Genomic DNA, 20,835 nt, shown 5'->3' on the forward strand with positions numbered 1-20,835 from the left:
TTCATTCCGGGAGTAGACAACTGGGAAGCAGACTTCCTCAGCAGACATGACCTCCAACCAGGAGAGTGGGGCCTTCATCCGGAGGTGTTCGGGTGCTTGACACGTCAGTGGGGAATGCCACAAATCAACATGATGGCCTCTCGTCTCAACAAGAAGCTCAAGTGGTATTGTTCCAAGTCTAAAGACACACAAGCAGTGGCGGTGGATGCTCTGGTGACTCCATGGGTCTACCAGATGGTGTACGTGTTTCCACCACTTTCATTGATCCCAAAAATTCTCAAAAGAATAAAAAGGAAAAGGTTAAAGCAATTCTCATTGCTCCGGACTGGCCAAGAAGGGCCTGGTATGCGGATCTACTGGAGATGCTCCTAGTGGACCCGTGGCCTCTACCTTTTCGTGAGGATCTTCTACAACACAGGCCATTCGTCTATCAAACTTACCACGGCTCCGTTTGACAGCATGGAGGTTAAGCGTCAAATTCTAGCCTGGAAAGGGATTCCGGACAGGGTTATTCCAACCTTGATCCAAGCCAGAAAGGGGGTAACGTCTAAACATTACCACTGTATTTGGGAAAAATACGTCTCTTGGTGTAAAACCAGGAAATTTCCTGCGGTGGAATTTCAACTGGGATGTTTTCTCCTTTTTCTGCAGTCAGGTGTGGATGTGGGCCTACGTTTGGACTCCTTAAAAGTCCAGATTTCAGCCTTATCCATTTTCTTCCAGAAACAATTGGCTTCTCTCCCTGAGGTTCAGACATTTTTGAAGGGTGTTCTGCACATCCAACCACCCTTTGTGCCTCCTACGGCACTTTGGGATTTCAACGTGGGGCTGCAGTTCCTGCAATCAGAATGGTTTGAGCCTTTACAGGATGTTGACGTAAAGTTTCTTACGTGGAACACCGTCACACTGTTGGCCTTGGCTTCAGCAAGACGTGTGTCGGAGCTGGAGGCGTTGTCTCACATGAGCCCCTATTTCATTTTTCAGGAAGATAGAGCTGAACTCGTCAGCAATTTCTTCCTAAGGTGGTGTCTGCGTTTCATATTAAGCAACCTATTGTGGTTCCGGTGGTTACCAACACCTCTGCTACTTCAAAGTCCTTGGATGTTGTGAGGGCTTTGAAGATCTATGTGAAGCGGACAGCTCATCACAGAAAATCTGACTCGCTGTTTGTTCTTTATGATCCCAATAAAATTGGGTGTCCTGCGTCAAAGCAGTCTATTGCTCGCTGGATCAGGCTTACTATCCAGCATGCTTATTCTACGGCAGGATTGGCGGTTCCAAGATCTGTACAGGCCCACTCTACTCGTAAGATGGGTTCGTCCTGGCCGGCTGCCCGGGGTGTCTCGGCTTTACAGCTCTGCCAAGCAGCTACTTGGTCAGGTTCAAACACGTTTGCCAAGTTCTACAAGTTCGATACTTTGGCCTCTGAGAACCTTCAGTTTGGTAAATCAGTTCTGCAGGAACCTCAGCACTCTCCCACCCGGTTTGGGAGCTTTGGTACATCCCCATGGTACTAATGTGGACCCCAGCATCCTCTAGGACGTAAGTGAAAATAGGATTTAAAATACCTACCGGTAAATCCTTTTCTTGTAGTCCGTCGAGGACTGGGCGCCTGCCCGGTGCTTCGTTTTTATGCACTGTTACTTGGTTAAGTATTGTTATTGGTTCAGCAGTTGCTGTTCCTGTTCAGGTTTGGTTAGCATGGCTTTCCTCTTGTTTGTGTGTGGTGGTTCCAATCTCACCACTGTTCAGTTAAATCCTTCTCTCGAAGTATGTCCGTCTCCTCGGGCACCGTTTCTAGACTGAGTCTGGTAGGAGGGGCATAGAGGGAGGAGCCAGCACACACTATTGATTTCTTAAAGTGCCCAAGGAACCTAGTGGACCCATCTATACCCCATGGTACTAATGTGGACCCCAGTATCCTCTACGGACTACGAGAGAAGGATTTACCGGTAGGTAATTAAAATCCTACCTTCATTATACAAGTCGGAGAGAAGGAACAAGTCTGGCAATTAACCAGGACCCCTCCCCTTTCTCCCACGAGGATATCACGGAGAGATCTTCTGGTCTGACCATGGGAGACACTTTCTGTATTGTGAATGTTATTTGTTCCATATAACACCGCTTGTAGCGGAGGGCCGGCGTCCTGTACTGCGAGGAATAAGCGCGTCAACGTCTCTGTAGACCAGATCGAGATCAAACAGAAAAACTCAAGTCTTGCAACTTTTTTTTTTAATTAAAATAAGTCCCTTTTTTATTTTTTACACATAGAATTATATATATGTTTTAAAACACTACAAATAGAGAGATGGAAAATATTCCGGAATATTCCTAATAAATATGTAAATGAACAGTTGTACCGGAGGACGTCACAATGTGCACTCAACTATACACAGGTATAAATACTGGGAGGGTACACACGGCGTGGAGATATAGCAGTAGTACAAACCGTTGTGCCCCGATACGAGTCTCTCGCTGAATGATCACGCTTTAGTGCGGACCCCACAGTGTCCTGCGTGTAACATGGTCCCGGAATGCAAGCGCAACTCTCACTGCGACAGAAGGGATGGCGCGCTGCGTCTCTCACCGACCGTCACCAGCCGAGGTCCCGCCTATCACCAGAAAAGGAGGAGCCACAACCCACCACCAGGACGGTTTTAGTAAACCGCTCCTATTCTCTCTATTGCTTCAGACGTTCCGGTGTACGGTGTCCGCTTACAGCGCGGCAGTCACCTGGAGACACATGGGGATACATGTTGCGCTAATACTTCTCTTTAAGGAAGAGGAGGGGGCGGACTGTGCAAATGAAAAAGTGTCAGTGATATCATTGTGTGTTTTACAGTAGACTGTAATAATAACCAGCGCATGACTTATAAAAGAATCTAAAAAATAAATAATGCTATAGACTAAAAATACAGTGTTTTCCCTATAAAAAAAAAACAACCCTGAAATGGCGGCACAAACAACGTAGGAATATGAATGCTCTAAAGACCCAGCCTGGAAAAATATAGATCTTAAAAAAAAAAACAAAAAAAAAACCCTGTAAACAATTGGTGCCAATGGCTCGGAGCGGGGTCTATGGGACCGGTCGTACAGCGCTCTCCAGCAGAGGCGGAATGGAAGGGTTTTTGCGTCACTTAGCCATTACGTATACGAATATGGAAATAGGCCAAGTCAAATCTGTATGATACGGGTCTGGCATTGTGTGAACATGTCTTTGAAATCGTTTTGCGGCGGTGCCGGAACCGTTTCGGGGTCCGGAGACTTCTGCACTTTCGCAACAGCAAAGTTGATCCCTTGGGCCAGTCCGGCATGGGTAATATTGGCCACCTGGACCACTGAGCTGCGGATCTTGGCAAACGGTGAGACTACTCGGCTGCTGCTGCTGTCCACCGAGCCCGATCCCGGGCTAGATCGCCCAGACGTCGGAGCTTGGTCTACGGATAACAAACCGGAGCCGGCCTCACTGAGAGACACGTCAAGCTGAGAAGGCCGGTTATAATGTTCCGCTTCAGACTCCAGCTCGGTGCAAGAGGTTTTGTGGGTATCATTCCTCGATGACACACAGTTCTTCTGCGCGTCATCATCACCCTGAACACGGACATCTTTGGTCTGGGCATCGTGAACAAACTGGTGGCAGTAGGCATCTATGGGGGTTCCAAAATCTATGAGGACATTCTGCTCGGGGGATGTCTCGCACTGGGTGACATGGATCTCGGTGGGAATGTGAAGATTCATCTCGGCACTACTGACCGACTGGGAGCGGCTTCCCAAGCGGGGAACAGCGGCGATGATGCCACAACTGGGTAGAACATAATCCACTTGGCCAATATTCTCCAGCGAGATGGCCACCTGCCCATCATCGTCCGACTTTGGAATGTAATCATCAGAGTGGAAAGAGTCGCTGTCCGAGGAAAGGTCCAAGTCTGATTCCGTGTGACCTTTGGCCTCCGTACCGGTGTTTTCCAGGCTGCTGTCGGACTTCCAGAGACTGACCTGCAGGTTGGGCTTGAGGAAGCCTTTCACCTCAGCTTTGTTGAAGGTTCCCAGCTTGCGCAGACTCCCGATGTTGGTTTGTTTGACTTTCTGGTTGAGAGAGGAGAATTTGCTCATCAGGAAGTTCTTGCTCTGCGCCAGACCCATGCTGTTTATCCCCAATCTCTGGCCTTTGGAACGGATCCCCATTATCTCCTCGTGAGGCTTGCTGCTCTTCCTGAAAGGTTCCCAAAACAAGGTTATTAATATCGGGAGAAGCAGACCTTTATGTATAACGAGGTACAATTCACACAAGGTGCACAAAAGTAGTCATAATGTCTATACAGGACATAATCTATAACACTGGCTAATACGTCCCAGTGTTTCCGTCATCATTGTATGGTAAAGTCCTGCGGATAACAGCCTTAACATAAGTGACTAATACCGGCCCCACTCAGCCCCTGACTCTGCCAGTAGAAGGTGCTATGCTCAGACGGCCACTCAGTCCCTGACTCTGCCAGTAGGAGGCGCTATGCTCAGACGGTCACTCAGTCCCCGACTCTGCCCGTAGGAGGCGCTATGCTCAGACCCCGACTCTGCCCGTAGGAGGCGCTATGCTCAGATGGCCACTCAGTCCCTGACTCTGCCAGTAGCAGGCGCTATGCTCAGATGACCATACAGTCCCTGACTCTGCCAGTAGGAGGTGTTATGCTCAGAGGGTGACTCAGCCAGTGACTCTGCCAGTAGGAGGCCCTATGCTCAGATGCTCACTCAGTCCCTGACTCTGCCAGTAGGAGGTTCTATGCTCAGACGGCCACTCAGTCCCTGACTCTTCCCGTAGGAGGTTCTATGCTCAGACGGCCACTCAGTCCCTGACTGCCAGTAGGAGGTGCAATGCTCAGACGGTCACTCAGTCCCTGACTCTGCCAGTAGGAGGCGCTATGCTCAGACGGTCACTCAGTCCCCGACTCTGCCCGTAGGAGGCGCTATGCTCAGACCCCGACTCTGCCCGTAGGAGGCGCTATGCTCAGATGGCCACTCAGTCCCTGACTCTGCCAGTAGCAGGCGCTATGCTCAGATGACCATACAGTCCCTGACTTTGCCAGTAGGAGGTGTTATGCTCAGTGGGTGACTCTGCCAGTAGGAGGCCCTATGCTCAGATGCTCACTCAGTCCCTGACTCAGCCAGTAGGAGGTTCTATGTTCAGACGGCCACTCAGTCCCTGACTCTGTCCGTAGGAGGTTCTATGCTCAGACGGCCACTCAGTCCCTGACTGCCAGTAGGAGGTTCTATGCTCAGACGGCCACTCAGTCCCTGACTGCCAGTAGGAGGTGCAATGCTCAGACGGTCACTCAGTCCCTGGCTCTGCCAGTAGGAGGCGCTATGCTCAGTCCCCGACTCTGCCCATAGGAGGCGCTATGCTCAGATGGCCACTCAGTCCCTGACTCTGCCATTAGCAGGCGCTATGCTCAGATGACCACTCAGTACCTGACTCTGCCAGTAGGAGGCTCTATGCTCAGACGGTCACTCAGTCCCTGACTCTGCTAGTAGCAGGCGCTATGCTAAGGTGGCCACTCAGTCCCTGACTCTGCTAGTAAGAGGCCCTATGCTCAGACAATCACTCAGTCCCCGACTCTGCCCATAGGAGGCGCTATGCTCAGATGGCCACTCAGTCCCTGACTCTGCCAGTAGGAGGCTCTATGCTCAAACGCTCACTCAGTCCCTGACTTTGCCAGTAGGAGGCTCAATGCTCAGACACTCACTCAGTCCGACTCTACCAGTAGCAGGCGCTATGCTCAGACGGTCACTCAGCCCATGACTCTGCTAGTAGCAGGCGCTATGCTCAGGTAGCTACTCAGTCCCTGACTCTGCAGTAGCAGGCGCTATGCTCAGGCGGCCACTCAGTCCATGACTCTGCCAGTAGGAGGTGCTATGCTCAGTCCCTGGCTCTGCCAGTAGGAGGTGCTATGCTCAGTCCCTGACTCTGCCAGTAAGAGGCGCTATGTTCAGACGGTCACTCAGCCCCTGACTCTGCCAGTAGCAGGCGCTATGCTCAGGCGGCCACTCAGTCCCTGACTCTGCCAGTAAGAGGCGCTATGTTCAGACGGTCACTCAGCCCCTGACTCTGCCAGTAGCAGGCGCTATGCTCAGGCGGCCACTCAGTCCCTGACTCTGCCAGTAGGTGGTGCTATGCTCAGTCCCTGACTCTGCCAGTAGGAGGTGCTATGCTCAGTCCCTGACTCTGCCAGTAAGAGGCGCTATGCTCAGACGGCCACTCAGTCCCTGACTCTGCCAGTAGGTGGTGCTATGCTCAGTCCCTGACTCTGCCAGTAGGTGGTGCTATGCTCAGTCCCTGACTCTGCCAGTAGGAGGTGCTATGCTCAGTCCCTGACTCTGCCAGTAGGAGGTGCTATGCTCAGTCCCTGACTCTGCCAGTAGGAGGTGCTATGCTCAGTCCCTGACTCTGCCAGTAAGAGGCGCTATGCTCAGACGGGCACTCAGTGGGAGTAACACAATTACATCCTCACCTCTCCAGCTTCTTCTCGATGATAGGAACGTCTGGGCCGGAGGCCTGTCTGGTGATTCGCAGCATCTCCGCAATACACAGCAGCGTATCTACAAACCAAACAATGAAATCCCCGGTGACACCATAATACAGTGACAAATACAGGGACAGTACGGAGCCTCCTGGCTGCCACTTTGCTGGGGCAGAACAGAGAATGAGGTGGGCAGGAACGTGGGCAGACCAGGGGCAGAATTATCTCACTCTGCATGTGGGTAATAAGAGGCTGTGCGCCAGCGGGTGTGGTACTGTAGGGGGTCACCTCGCCCAACTTTCTCTAGCTCCCAGGTCAGGTAGGTACATCCATGTATACAGCGAGGCATCAGTGGAGACTATGACAGGCCTCTGTGTATACCTATATACAGCGCTATATACAGTAAGGGCCTCTGTGTATACCTATATACAGCGCTATATACAGTAAGGGCCTCTGTGTACACATATATATACTGCTATATACAGTAAGAGCCTCCACGTATACCTACATACAGCGCTATATACAGTAAGGGCCTCTGTGTATACCTATATACAGCGCTATATACAGTAAGGGCCTCTGTGTATACATATATATACTGCTATATACAGTAAGAGCCTCCACGTATACCTACATACAGCGCTATATACAGTAAGAGCCTCCACGTATACCTACATACAGCGCTATATACAGTAAGGGCCTCTGTGTATACCTATATACAGCGCTATATACAGTAAGGGCCTCTGTGTATACCTATATACAGCGCTATATACAGTAAGGGCCTCTGTGTATTCCTATATACAGCGCTATATACAGTAAGGGCCTCTGTGTATTCCTATATACAGCGCTATATACAGTAAGGGCCTCTGTGTATACATATATATACTGCTATATACAGTAAGAGCCTCCACGTATACCTACATACAGCGCTATATACAGTAAGAGCCTCCACGTATACCTACATACAGCGCTATATACAGTAAGGGCCTCTGTGTATACCTATATACAGCGCTATATACAGTAAGGGCCTCTGTGTATTCCTATATACAGCGCTATATACAGTAAGGGCCTCTGTGTATACCTATATACAGCGCTATATACAGTAAGGGCCTCTGTGTATACATATATACACTGCTATATACAGTAAGGGCCTCTGTGTATACCTATATACAGCGCTATATACAGTAAGGGCCTCTGTGTATACCTATATACAGCGCTATATACAGTAAGGGCCTCTGTGTATACATATATATACTGCTATATACAGTAAGAGCCTCCACGTATACCTACATACAGCGCTATATACAGTAAGGGCCTCTGTGTATACCTATATACAGCGCTATATACAGTAAGGGCCTCTGTGTATACATATATACACTGCTATAGACATTAAGGGCCTCTGTGTATACATATATACACTGCTATATACAGTAAGAGCCTCCACGTATACCTACATACAGCGCTATATACAGTAAGGGCCTCTGTGTATACCTATATACAGTGCTATATACAGTAAGGGCCTCTGTGTATACCTACATACAGCGCTATATACAGTAAGGGCCTCTGTGTATACCTACATACAGCGCTATATACAGTAAGGGCCTCTGTGTATACCTATATACAGCGCTATATACAGTAAGGGCCTCTGTGTATACCTACATACAGCGCTATATACAGTAAGAGCTCCACGTATACCTACATACAGCGCTATATACAGTAAGGGCCTCCACGTATACCTACATACAGCGCTATATACAGTAAGGGCCTCTGTGTATACCTATATACAGCGCTATATACAGTAAGGGCCTCCGCGTATACCTATATACAGCGCTATATACAGTAAGGGCCTCTGTGTATACCTACATACAGCGCTATATACAGTAAGGGCCTCTGTGTATACATATATACAGCACTATATACAGTAAGGGCCTCTGTGTATACCTACATACGGGATCCGGTCTGAAGATCGACAGTGTCTAGGTCGACAATGTTTAGGTCGACCACTATAGGTCGACAGTCACTAGGTCGACATGGATGGAAGGTCGACAGGGTTTCTAGGTCGACATGTGCTAGGTCGACAGGTCTAAAGGTCGACATGAGTTTTTCACATTTTTTTCTTTTTTTGAATTTTTTCATACTTAACGATCCACGTGGACTACGGTTGGAACGGTAATCTGTGCCGAGCGAAGCGGTAGCGGAGCGAAGGCACCATGCCCGAAGCATGGCGAGCGAAGCGAGCCATGCGAGGGGACGCGGTGCACTAATTTGGGATCCCGGTCACTCTACGAAGAAAACGACACAAAAAAACCCCTCATGTCGACCTTTAGACCTGTCGACCTAGCACATGTCGACCTAGAAACCCTGTCGACCTTCCATCCATGTCGACCTACTGACTGTCGACCTATAGTGGTCGACCTAAACATTGTCGACCTAGAACCTGTCGATTTGATGAACCACACCCCCTACATACAGCGCTATATACAGTAAGGGCCTCTGTGTATACCTATATACAGCGCTATATACAGTAAGGGCCTCTGCATACACCTACATACAGCGCTATATACAGTAAGGGCCTCCGCGTATACCTATATACAGCGCTATATACAGTAAGGGCCTCTGCGTACACCTACATACAGCGCTATATACAGTAAGGGCCTCTGTGTATACCTATATACAGCACTATATACAGTAAGGGCCTCTGTGTATACCTACATGCAGCGCTATATACAGTAAGGGCCTCTGCGTATACCTATATACAGCGCTATATACAGTAAGGGCCTCTGCGTATACCTATATACAGCGCTATATAAAGTAAGGGCCTCTGCGTATACCTAGATACAGCGCTATATACAGTAAGGGCCTCTGCGTATACCTACATACAGCGCTATATACAGTAAGGGCCTCTGTGTATACCTATATACAGCGCTATATACAGTAAGGGCCTCTGCGTATACCTACATACAGCGCTATATACAGTAAGGGCCTCTGCGTATACCTATATACAGCGCTATATACAGTAAGGGCCTCTGTGTATACCTATATACAGCGATATACAGTAAGGGCCTCTGCGTATACCTATATACAGCGCTATATACAGTAAGGGCCTCTGTGTATACCTACATACAGCACTATATACAGTAAGGGCCTCTGCGTATACCTATATACAGCGCTATATACAGTAAGGGCCTCTGCGTATACCTATATACAGCGCTATATACAGTAAGGGCCTCTGCTTATACCTATATACAGCGCTATATACAGTAAGGGCCTCTGCGTACACCTATATACAGTGCTATATACAGTAAGGGCCTCTGCGTATACCTATATACAGCGCTATATACAGTAAGGGCCTCTGCGTATACCTACATACAGCACTATATACAGTAAGGGCCTCTGCGTATACCTATATACAGCGCTATATACAGTAAGGGCCTCTGCGTATACCTATATACAGCGCTATATACAGTAAGGGCCTCTGCTTATACCTATATACAGCGCTATATACAGTAAGGGCCTCTGCGTACACCTATATACAGTGCTATATACAGTAAGGGCCTCTGCGTATACCTACATACAGCACTATATACAGTAAGGGCCTCTGCGTATACCTATATACAGCGCTATATACAGTAAGGGCCTCTGCTTATACCTATATACAGCGCTATATACAGTAAGGGCCTCTGCGTACACCTATATACAGTGCTATATACAGTATAGCCAGGCTGCTTATCCCTCACTCGGGCCAAATTCAGTTTTCCGCGATTACCGTTTTTGCGGCTTTCACAGCATTTTTGCCGTGGAAACAGGCTTTTCGCGGTATGCATGCTCCTGTGATTCACATATTCAATTACAAATTCGCAAAAATTGGGACTAACGCAAAATATTTGGCTGGCAGTGAAAAGTGAAAAAATGGGTAAATCTGCCGACACAGCCAAAAAAGCAAAACTAACATTGGATTACAGTCTAAGGGGGGAATTCAAATGTTTGAAAAGTCGGTTGGGTGTCTATTAGATAGGAAAAAAACAGACGCCCAACTGACTTTTCAAACAATTGAATACCCCCCTAAAAGTTTATTATTGGTTATAATAAAAGTATTTCTGGTACTCAAATAGCTGTTCTATGCATTTTTCCCACAAAAATGTGAAAAATTAAATACAGCAAGTGTTTTTCAGCAAAATCAGTGATACAATGTAATGTGGGGTACATAGAAATGGGTATAAGTATATATTTGGGTCATTTTAGGGGACTTTAAAACAAAAAGGGGAAACAGACGGATTACTCCCACCTGCAAGTCTAAAAAGACTCGTCCCACTCATAAAGCTCCCCAATATACCTGTCCCATACCGTGTACCCCAATTTCCATCACTTTGTACTATTTCACCCCAAAAATTACATGTCATTATTGGCCAATTAAAAATAAATAACAACATCTAGGTGCCTAATTATTCATTCAGGGGGGTGCCAGGGGTCCAGAAACAAATCCCAAAATGACCTGCTCAGAGTTTGTGAACTGAAATTTGCAATAAAATTACTGCAAATCTGATTGGGCGGACAATTCATTAGGCGCTTTTCGTGAATTTACCGGGATTCGCAGTAAATTTGTATTTTTTACTGCAAAAACGCGGTGGATAATTAGATTCATCCCTCTATTTTTTTACCTTTTCCATCCTCCTCGGGGCTACGCGTCACTGCCCTCAGTGTGTGGAAATAGCCGCTGGCATCCTTGTACTTGTAGTGCAGCCGCATGCAGGAGAATTTGGGCTTCCCAAAAAAGGTGGGTTCAGGACCTGTGCGAGAGGTGGCAAATACAGATCACAGCTGAAGGATATATAATATAATCTACGTCATCACCAGGATCCCTGCAGCAGCTTAGACTGTAAGCCCAGCGGACCAGGGCCATCTTTACCATGTGTTATTTATTATCATCTCCTCAGTGCACAGAGCTTTATATATGAAGGAGGATATTGCTGCAAACAGCAACTTCGGCGTGCAAGGGACGGCCACCTAACCCTAGAGGTGCGAGGGACGGCCACCTAACCCTAGAGGTGCGCGGGGCGGCCACCTAACCCTAGAGGTGCGCGGGGCGGCCACCTAACCCTAGAGGTGCGCGGGGCGGCCACCTAACCCTAGAGGTGCGCGGGGCGGCCACCTAACCCTAGAGGTGCGCGGGGCGGCCACCTAGCCCAAGAGGTGCACGGGGCGGCCACCTAGCCCAAAAGGTGCGCGGGGCGGCCACCTAACCCATGAGATGCGAGGGACGGCCACCTAACCCTAGAGATGCGAGGGATGGCCACGTAACCCTAGAGGTGCGAGGGACGGCCACCTAACCTTAGAGGTGCGAGGGACGGCCACCTAACCCTAGAGGTGCGAGGGACGGCCACCTAACCCTAGAGGTGCGAGGGACGGCCACCTAACCCTAGAGGTGCGAGGGACGGCCACCTAACCCTAGAGGTGCGCGGGACGGCCACCTAACCCTAGAGGTGCGCGGGACGGCCACCTAACCCTAGAGGTGCGCGGGACGGTCACCTACACCTAGAGGTGGTCACCTAAACCCTGAGGTGCGCGGGCCGGTCATATAAACCTAGAGGTCCGAGGGGTTGCCACCTAAACCCTGAGGTGCGCAGGGCAGCCACCTAACCCATGAGATGTGCGGGGCGGCCACCTAACCCGTGAGGAGCGCGGGACGGCCACCTAACCCGTGAGGTACGCGGGACGGCCACCTAACCCGTGAGGTACGCGGGACGGCCACCTAACCCGTGAGGTACGCGGGACGGCCACCTAACCCGTGAGGTGCGCGGGACAGCCACCTAACCCCTGAGGTGCGCGGGGCAGCCACCTAACTCTAGAGGTGCGGTCACCTAAACCTCGTGGTGTGGGGGGCGGTAATACAACCCATGATGTGCGCGGGGCGGCCACTTAACCCATGAGGTGCGCGGGGCGGCCACTTGACCCATGAGGTGCGCAGGGTGGTCTCCCCTGGGTCACGTTCAGCTCTGTTACATCTCTGTCACTTCAGAAGAAGACCACAAGGGAGGGAGGTCGCATTCTGTATGGTATAGCTCCTCACATCATGTACTGAACACGTATCCAAGTGGACACTGTGGTTTGGACCCACAAGCACTGAACAAACAGGGAGGGGGATGGGGGAGCAGGAATTGTGTATAAAGTGCCAGATATAACAGCTGGGATAGTGACAGATACTGGATGTAGATATCAGCAAGGAACACTCGGATTCTGTAACCCTGACGCTCTGGAGCAGACACACAAGAGCTGGTGAGGAGCTACAGAATAGACGGGTGAGCAGGGACAAAGGGGTTTGTCTTCGCTAAAAGAAGGATCTTAAAGGAGAGGTTAGGAGAAGGTAGACGCTAGAATCAAGTTGGAGAAAGGACCTCTGACGTCAGGGGGAGGACCCAGACACCAGGGGGTGGAGCTAGGCCAGCAGGATAGTTCTTCTACTATCTACGCCACCAACTACTCAGTGGCAAGCGAAGCCACCGAGCCTGAAGCGTGGAGAGCGAAGCAAGCCTGCGAGGGTACATTTCGGGTACCCTGTCCGGGTATGGTCCCTCCCCCATGGTGACGTGGCTCCTCCCCCTGGGGACTTCAGAGGTCCTTTCTCCAACTTCGTTTTAGCCATAGCCGTTAGGAGAAAGCGTATGATGTGAGGTATGAGAGGCACTGTATGGGGGAGGCACTGGGAGGAGGAGGAGAACATTGCGGATCTGCAGGGATCAGGTCAGGAGGACGCGGCAGAAGACTGGGCACTGCAGGTAATGAGCGGAGGAGACGTGGATTTGCAGACAGACTGAGACGGAGTCCGGGAGGTGAAAATAGGATTTTGGTACTTACCAGGTAAATCCTTTTCTTTGAATCCATAGGGGGCACTGGAGTACTCTTGGGATATGGACGGCGTAGCAGAACAAAGGCACTGAATATTTAAATTTAGAACTCTCCACCCCTCCATATCCCAGAGTACCTCAGTGTACGAACCCAGTGTTTTTACTGAGCGAACTGCTATAGAGAGGTTGACAATGGAGAATTCCTATAACATACCGGACAACAACAAAGTTGACCCATAAAGTTAATGTCAACTAAACAGTTGACAGCATAACCGATAGACCTTGATAGTTTGAACCAAAAAGGTGAAAATGTGTTACCATAAGCTCCTTTGAGCTTAATACAAACAAGGTAAAACATGTTACCCTAAGCTCCTCTGAGCTTAAAACAACCCAGGTAAACTGCTCTGGGTGGGCGTCCAGTGCCCCCTATGGATTCAAAGAAAAGGATTTACCTGGTAAGTACCAAAATCCTATTTTCTTCTTCATCCACTAGGGGTCACTGGAGTACTCTTGGGACGTACCAAAGCTTCCCTCGTGGGCGGGAGAGCTGTTTGACACTTGTAACAGTAGGCAGCCAAAGCTAGATGCTGATGCCGCAACCATTCATAACGTGTAAACGTGCACAAACGTGGTGCACTGAAGGCTATGTAGCCGCGTCGTAGACGCTCCACGACCCGCTGGGGCTGACATTCCCACAGAACCTGTGGGATGAGCTGTTACTGACGTAGGCGACTGTAACTTAGCCTTAAAGTAAGCCTGACTTGTAGTCATTGTTATCCAACTGGATAATGTCTGCTGAGAAAACTGGCTAACCCCAGTTGGCAGCATTATAGAGAACAAACAACGTATCCGTATTACGTACTGTAGACGGTCGGGACATATAGACGCGTAATGCGTGTACCACATTCAGAATTCTAGAATGTGCTGTCAACACAGGAACCACTATTGGTATACTGATTGCTTTGTCATGAGAAAACTTAAATACGGTGGCTTGGAATACAAGGCACCCAAATATGAAAACAAAACCCTTGCCGAAGCTAAGGCTAGAAGAAAAATGTTTTCCCAAGTGAGAAACTTAATCCCCATTTGTTGTAAGGGTTCAAAATATGAAAACTGTAAGAAATGTGAACCCAACCTCAAGTCGCCTGGCGCTGTAGGTGGGATAAATGGAGGCTGCACTTTGATGACACCTTGTATAAAGGTGTGTACCGACGCAATAGAGTCAAACGTCTTTTGAAAATAAGTTGACCACACAGATACCTGCACCCTCAGTGCAGATAAACGCAGTTCTCCATCCCACCCTGTTTGTAAAATAACAGAATACGGGTAACTTGAAAGATGATGTCGGAAACTTCCGAGCTTTACCACCTATATAGGCACACCAAATTTGTAATAATGAATTTGTAATAATGAGCTGCCTTAAGCAGCTTACTAGCTCGTAACATGATTAGTATAACCGATACTGTAATGCCCTATTTCTTTTCTTAAGAGGGCGGTCTGAACCCCCCACCCCGTCAACCGCAGCCGCGGTATATACGTAATAGGTACATAGGTAACTAGGGGTAAAAGAACGTTCCCTGTTGTAACAGGTTGGACGTATTATGAGCGGACCAAGATCGTGTGCCAGTATTCCTTGGAGATTCGAGAAGCGAGCTCTCCGAAACCCATGAGATATCACTAGTATGACTGTGACGAACTGTCTTATGATCCGTTTTCGCAACGGAGAGAGCAGCGGAAAATGGTGGAGCCAGATACACGATGCTGTATGACCACACGAATGTGAGAGACTCCACCGCCACTGCCCTTGTGATCTGTCGTTCTGTACACATACTGAGCGTTTGTAATTGTGGCGAGATGCCATCATGTATACCCGAGGGTAACTCCTTTTGTGTACTCACATATGAAACACCTCTGGATTTACTGTCCAGTTTTCAGGATATAAATCCTGACGGGCGAGATCATCTGTCTAACAGATGTCCACTCACGGAATGAACCCCGTTGACATCCTCACATAATGGTGTTGTGGGCAATAGAGGATTCGAGTTACCTGCTGCATTGCCATGCGGCTTCTTGGTTCTCTGTGGTTGTTGTGTATGCAACTCCCGTTGCGTTGTCTGACTGCACTTGGTCAGACTGAAAGCGAAGCATGTAGTGCATTGAAAATTGCACGGAGTTCCAGGACATTTATCGACAGCAATCTGTCGTGATCCGTTTTAGAACTCTGTCGCTGATCTTTTTTAACTACAACTCCTGAACCTCTGAGACTTTTGTCCAGAGTATATACACCCTCGCCCCTCTGTGGGAAACGCGAGTGAAAGCCGGCGAACTAAAGCGCTTTGAAAACACATCATTATTGTTAACAGGCGAATACACCAATGTACCGCTAGTGTGCGTGGCTTTTACACCAATTACTAGATGTACATTTGTTCTTGCTGGTGTAGTAGGTAAATGTCTTTGATTTACCGTATTTATAATCTTACCTAGGAATTGACGTCGTTTAGACGGAACTAGATGCGATTGTTTTTAAACTTGACCTGCCACCGCAGTATACATTAGTAGCGCAAGTTAGAGGAACTCTGTTGAGACAGAGTTCTTATGAGCAGATCGTCTAAATATGGACGATTGTCTCTGAGATGAGCTATCATCACCAACATCACTTTGGTAAATACCCGAGGCGTTGACACGATGCCAAATGGTAGTGAAATGGTTAATGGTTGTGGCGTTTTGCAAACGCTAGAACCTGTGATGACCAAACCGGAATGGGTAAATACGCATTGTGAAGATCAAGTGCAATTATGCAATTTTGTGGCTCCATATATGCAAATAGTAACCGCAGAAAATCCATTTTCAAACTGCATTAAGTGACTTGCTGATTGAGACTGCGACGGAGCTGTCTGGTTTTGTTACCCCAAACAGAGGGGAATAAATAACCCTGACTCTGTTGGTGTACTACTGCCTGGATATAAAAACAGCTGAAAACCAGCAGAGACTAAATGGCAACCTGCCAAACCGTTCGACAGAGGCAGTCTTGTCCTTTAATCTGTAAATATCTGAGACATCCATGAGTTGATGTCTGGAAACCCCGCAAATGTAACGTGTAAAGACGCGCTTCCAGATTGGAACATGGAGATGCCTAAGAGGTCATCAAGCCACTGGCTTGCTGACTGTAGCGTCGTGTCGTTACAAGGCGTGACTGTTTTGTCTTAAGAGATTAAACGCCGGCACCAGTATTTCCGTTTTGATACTGGCTGCGGTAATGGCTGAATATCAAATTTAGGACCAACAAGCTCTGGCCTTGTCGCGCTTAAACTAGCGACGATGAAAGTAACCGGCGTTAGCAGAAGCTTTACAGATATACTCTGCAGCTTATTTTTCATTGTTTCCATACATAGTGTCTAGTGACCCAAATGTATTCTGGGTTTTTATAATGTTTGACACAGACGCATTTACCAATGGCGGATCGCGTCATTTTGGAAACGATTAAATAGTGGTTAGAGTCTACTCAGTCTCTGTAAAAATGGAGACATTGACTCACTGGGATTTAGCAATGTATGGTTGTCAAAAACCCCACCCTATGTGAGTGCTGGTCTAATGTACCCTTCTCACTGGTAGTTATCGGTGTGAGATTTGACATAGAATCGTGCATTAAATTATAAGACCAGTCAACAACTGTCTTTTGTTAGAGCTGGCGGAGTAACTTCCGAGACTCCGATGTTACCGCTCTTGTAATTTGAATTGCCAATGCTTAACATAGGATTTTTAAAATTATTTGTAGTCTGCGCTAGAGCCTTACTCGCTATGCAGACAGACCCCACAATAGGCAACGGACAGACACTTGCACGACTTTTATGTGTCATATATATATTTTATTGCTGAACAGCATATTTATATGAAACTCATGGTTGTTTTCTCTACGGAAATCTATAGTAAAAGCGAAAGATTTATTTGATGTGAAGAGAAACTAGAGTATTCTTTATGTGAAAAGCAGTTCACATGGGCATGTGAAACCCGAACCAAGGCCCTCATTCCGAGTTGATCGGTCGCAAGGCGAATTTAGCAGAGTTACACACGCTAAGCCGCCGCCTACTGGGAGTGTATCTTAGCATCTTAAAATTGCGACCGATGTATTCGCAATATTGCGCTCACAAACTACTTAGCAGTTTTAGAGTAGCTCCAGACTTACTCTGCCTGTGCGATCAGTTCAGTGCTTGTCGTTCCTGGTTTGACGTCACAAACACACCCAGCGTTCGCCCAACCACTCCCCCGTTTCTCCGGCCACTCCTGCGTTTTTTCCGGAAACGGTAGCGTTTTCAGCCACACTCCCATAAAACGGCCTGTTTCCGCCCAGTAACACCCATTTCCTGTCAATCACATTACGATCGCCGGAGCGATGAAAAAGCCGTGAGTAAAAATACTATCTTTATAGCAAAGATACTTGGCGCAGTCGCAGTGCGAATATTGCGCATGCGCACTAAGCGGAATTTCACTGCGATGCGATGAAAAATACCGAGCGAACGACTCGGAATGAGGGCCCAAATTCCCACTAACACCCCTGCGCCTCTGGTGGCTTAGAGATGTAGGGCAGGAATGTTCCAGAATTACACACTGGAAAACAACAGGAAGCATGGTTAAAATGGCCCCTTTGCCATGCTGACCCTGATAATCACAGAACAAGTGACAAATGTTTCCGTGTTAATCTAGCTTATTATACAGTATAATCACAGGCTGGGTACAACACATGCTCTATTAATAAATATATATATATATATATATATATATATATAGGCTCAATAGCCTATGATAATTACAGACATTAATATATTTATACAGCGTTTACATAAGCTGAATAGCCTATTATACAGTGATAATCACAGACTTAATATAGGCTCAATAGCCTATTATACAGTGATAACCACCAACATTAATATATAGGCTGAATAACCTATTATACAGTGATAATAACAGCCATTAATATAGGCTCAATAGCCTATTATACTGTGAAACTCACAGACAGTAATATAGGCTCAATAGCCTATTACTCCCAGGACAGGTAACAATTATAAATACCTGTCACATATATATAGCTGCCTATACACTGTGCTGCTGTTTATATATTTAATCCGCCAGAATTCCACCGTGCCTTTTAACGCTGTGTCCTGCGGGAAGCCTGCAGCCTCATAGCGCTGGCACATGTGGGTGGATGGCTGCTGGGCGGCCGGACGGAGCGGCGGTCCCCGTCTCTGTACTGAGACCGAGGGAGCGTCTGCGGCCGTATGGCGCTGGCGGCCGGACGGAGCTGGGCGGCCGGACGGAGCGCTGTGCAGACATAGCGGCTGGGGCTTGCGGGCGGAAGAGCGGAAGCAGGTATTAACCCCAACATAGCGGGGCGGCAGCCTGCGCTGACCGCCCCGTTCCCCAGCCTACCTTGCTTGTCTCCTGATCATGGCTGCGACGGGCTTCTTATGTGTAAGCTCGTCCAGCTGTCTTGTAAATCATGGCTGTGACGGGCTTCTCTGTGTAAGCTCGTCCAGCTGTCTTGTAAATCATGGCTGTGACGGGCTTCTCTGTGTAAGCTCGTCCAGCTGTCTTGTAAATCATGGCTGTGACGGGCTTCTCTGTGTAAGCTCGTCCAGCTGTCTTGTAAATCATGGCTGTGACGGGCTTCTTCTGTGTAAGCTCCGTCCAGCTCTGTAGTCCTGGCTGCGACGGAGCTTCTTTGTGTAAGCTCCGTCCAGTCCTCTAAGTCATCTGGAGCAGTTCATGGCTGCGACGGGGCTTCTTCCTGTAAGCTCCGTCCAGCTCAGGCAGCAGTTCATGGCTGTGACGGGGCTTCTATCTGCAAGCTCCGTGCTACAGCAGGTAGTGAACTGCGTGTGGCTGTGAGGGTGCTCTTTGTGAGGACCGACACGCCATGCGCTGCCCGTGCAGCGGCACTATCCCGGAACCATGTTTTTCTTGAAACTGGGAAGGGATGTGCTATTAAAAAAAAATTAAAAATAAAAATTAAAAATTAATAAAAATCTTCCAACAAGTGTGGGAATCCCACAAGCCGATGTTAGTGCTTTGAGCACAGAAAAAACACTGGGTTCGTACACTGAGGTACTCTGGGATATGGAGGGGTGGAGAGTTCTAAATTTAAATATTCAGTGCCTTTGTTCTGCTACGCCGTCCATATCCCAAGAGTACTCCAGTGACCCCTAGTGGATGAAGAAGAAAGAGACGGTGTGAGGTATGAGAGGCACTGTATGGGGGAGGCACCGGGAGGTGAAGGAGGGAAGTCAGTAGAGGTTGGATCCAGTGTACAGAATGGGAGGAAGCCAGAGAAGGGGACACCTACATCCCACAGAGGGGACAGGCAGTGATGGGTTAGAGAGATAGGCTGAATATCAGGGAGCAGTAGGGAGCGTAGGGAATGTATTTCTCTCTCCACATGTTCAGCATCATGAAACTCACCAATCTCAATCTTCTCCAAATCATCCAGACTCAGCCGCTGATACTGATTCACCTTATCCACCTCATCGTCATAGCTGCAAGAGAACAGAGTATGGAGGAGGATCAGGAGACGTTATAACGGTGATTATAAGGTGTCCAATAATAATGGTGATTATAAGTGACAGGAGACACATTATAACGGTGATTATAAGCTGGCAGCCGGGGAAGGAGACACATTATAATAGGATTTTAATTACCTACCGGGCAATCCTTTTCTCGTAGTCCGTAGAGGATGCTGGGGTCCACATTAGTACCATGGGGTGTAGACGGGTCCACCAGGAGCCATTGGCACTTTAAGAGTTTGAGAGTGTGGGCTGGCTCCTCCCTCTATGCCCCCCCACCAGACTCAGTCTAGAAACTGTACCCGAGGAGATGATATACTTTGAGAGGAGGATTATACACAGATAGTGGTGAGATTCACACCAGCTCACACATACAAGGCAAACCAAGATAACTAGCTTGAAACATCAGCAACAGCTGAAACATTACTTACCAAGTAACAATGCAGTACTCAACTAAGAACAAAGTCGTGCTGAACCAGATAACCACTGCATGATAACGAAGCGCTGGGCATCCTCTACGGCAGGGCTGGCCAAACCGGTCCTCAAGATCTACCAACAGTTCATGTTTTCTAGGCCTCCTGGAGATCTGTAGAATTGTCAGTTAGGAATGAATGCAGCACATCTTACTTAGTAATAACTACACCTGTGCACCAGCCGGTGTGGTTCATCAAATCGACACTATCTAGGTCGACAATGTTAAGGTCGACCACTATAGGTCGACATGGATGGAAGGTTGACGGGGTTTCTAGGTCGACATGTGCTAGGTCGACAGGTCTAAAGGTCGACATGAGGATTTTTTTTTGTGTCGTTTTCTTCGTAGAGTGACCGGGATCCCAAATTAGTGCACCGCGTCCCCTCGCATGGCTCGCTTCGGGCATGGTGCCTTCGCTCCGCTCGGCACAGATTACCGTTCCAATCGTAGTCCACGTG

At 48.3% G+C, this 20,835-nt stretch overlaps 1 protein-coding gene and 1 pseudogene across 1 annotated transcript in view; both read right to left on the bottom strand.

Annotated features, from left to right (window-relative positions):
* Positions 1 to 2,217: 2,217 nt before the first annotated feature.
* Positions 2,218 to 20,835, bottom strand: part of INPP5F (inositol polyphosphate-5-phosphatase F) — a 277,691-nt gene continuing 259,073 nt past the window's right edge. Inside the window, exons 17-20 of the mRNA XM_063962697.1 lie at positions 19,805 to 19,878; positions 11,168 to 11,296; positions 6,504 to 6,591; positions 2,218 to 4,213 (exon numbers count right to left, since the gene is read on the bottom strand). Coding sequence (XP_063818767.1) covers positions 3,175 to 4,213; positions 6,504 to 6,591; positions 11,168 to 11,296; positions 19,805 to 19,878 — 1,330 coding nt within the window. The 3' untranslated portion in view covers positions 2,218 to 3,174. The remainder of the gene's footprint in view (positions 4,214 to 6,503; positions 6,592 to 11,167; positions 11,297 to 19,804; positions 19,879 to 20,835) is intronic.
* On the bottom strand, positions 17,221 to 17,321 carry LOC134899956 (U5 spliceosomal RNA; annotated as a pseudogene).

This window comes from Pseudophryne corroboree, chromosome 3 (genome assembly GCF_028390025.1).
Source record: "Pseudophryne corroboree isolate aPseCor3 chromosome 3, aPseCor3.hap2, whole genome shotgun sequence".
NCBI lineage: Eukaryota > Metazoa > Chordata > Amphibia > Anura > Myobatrachidae > Pseudophryne > Pseudophryne corroboree.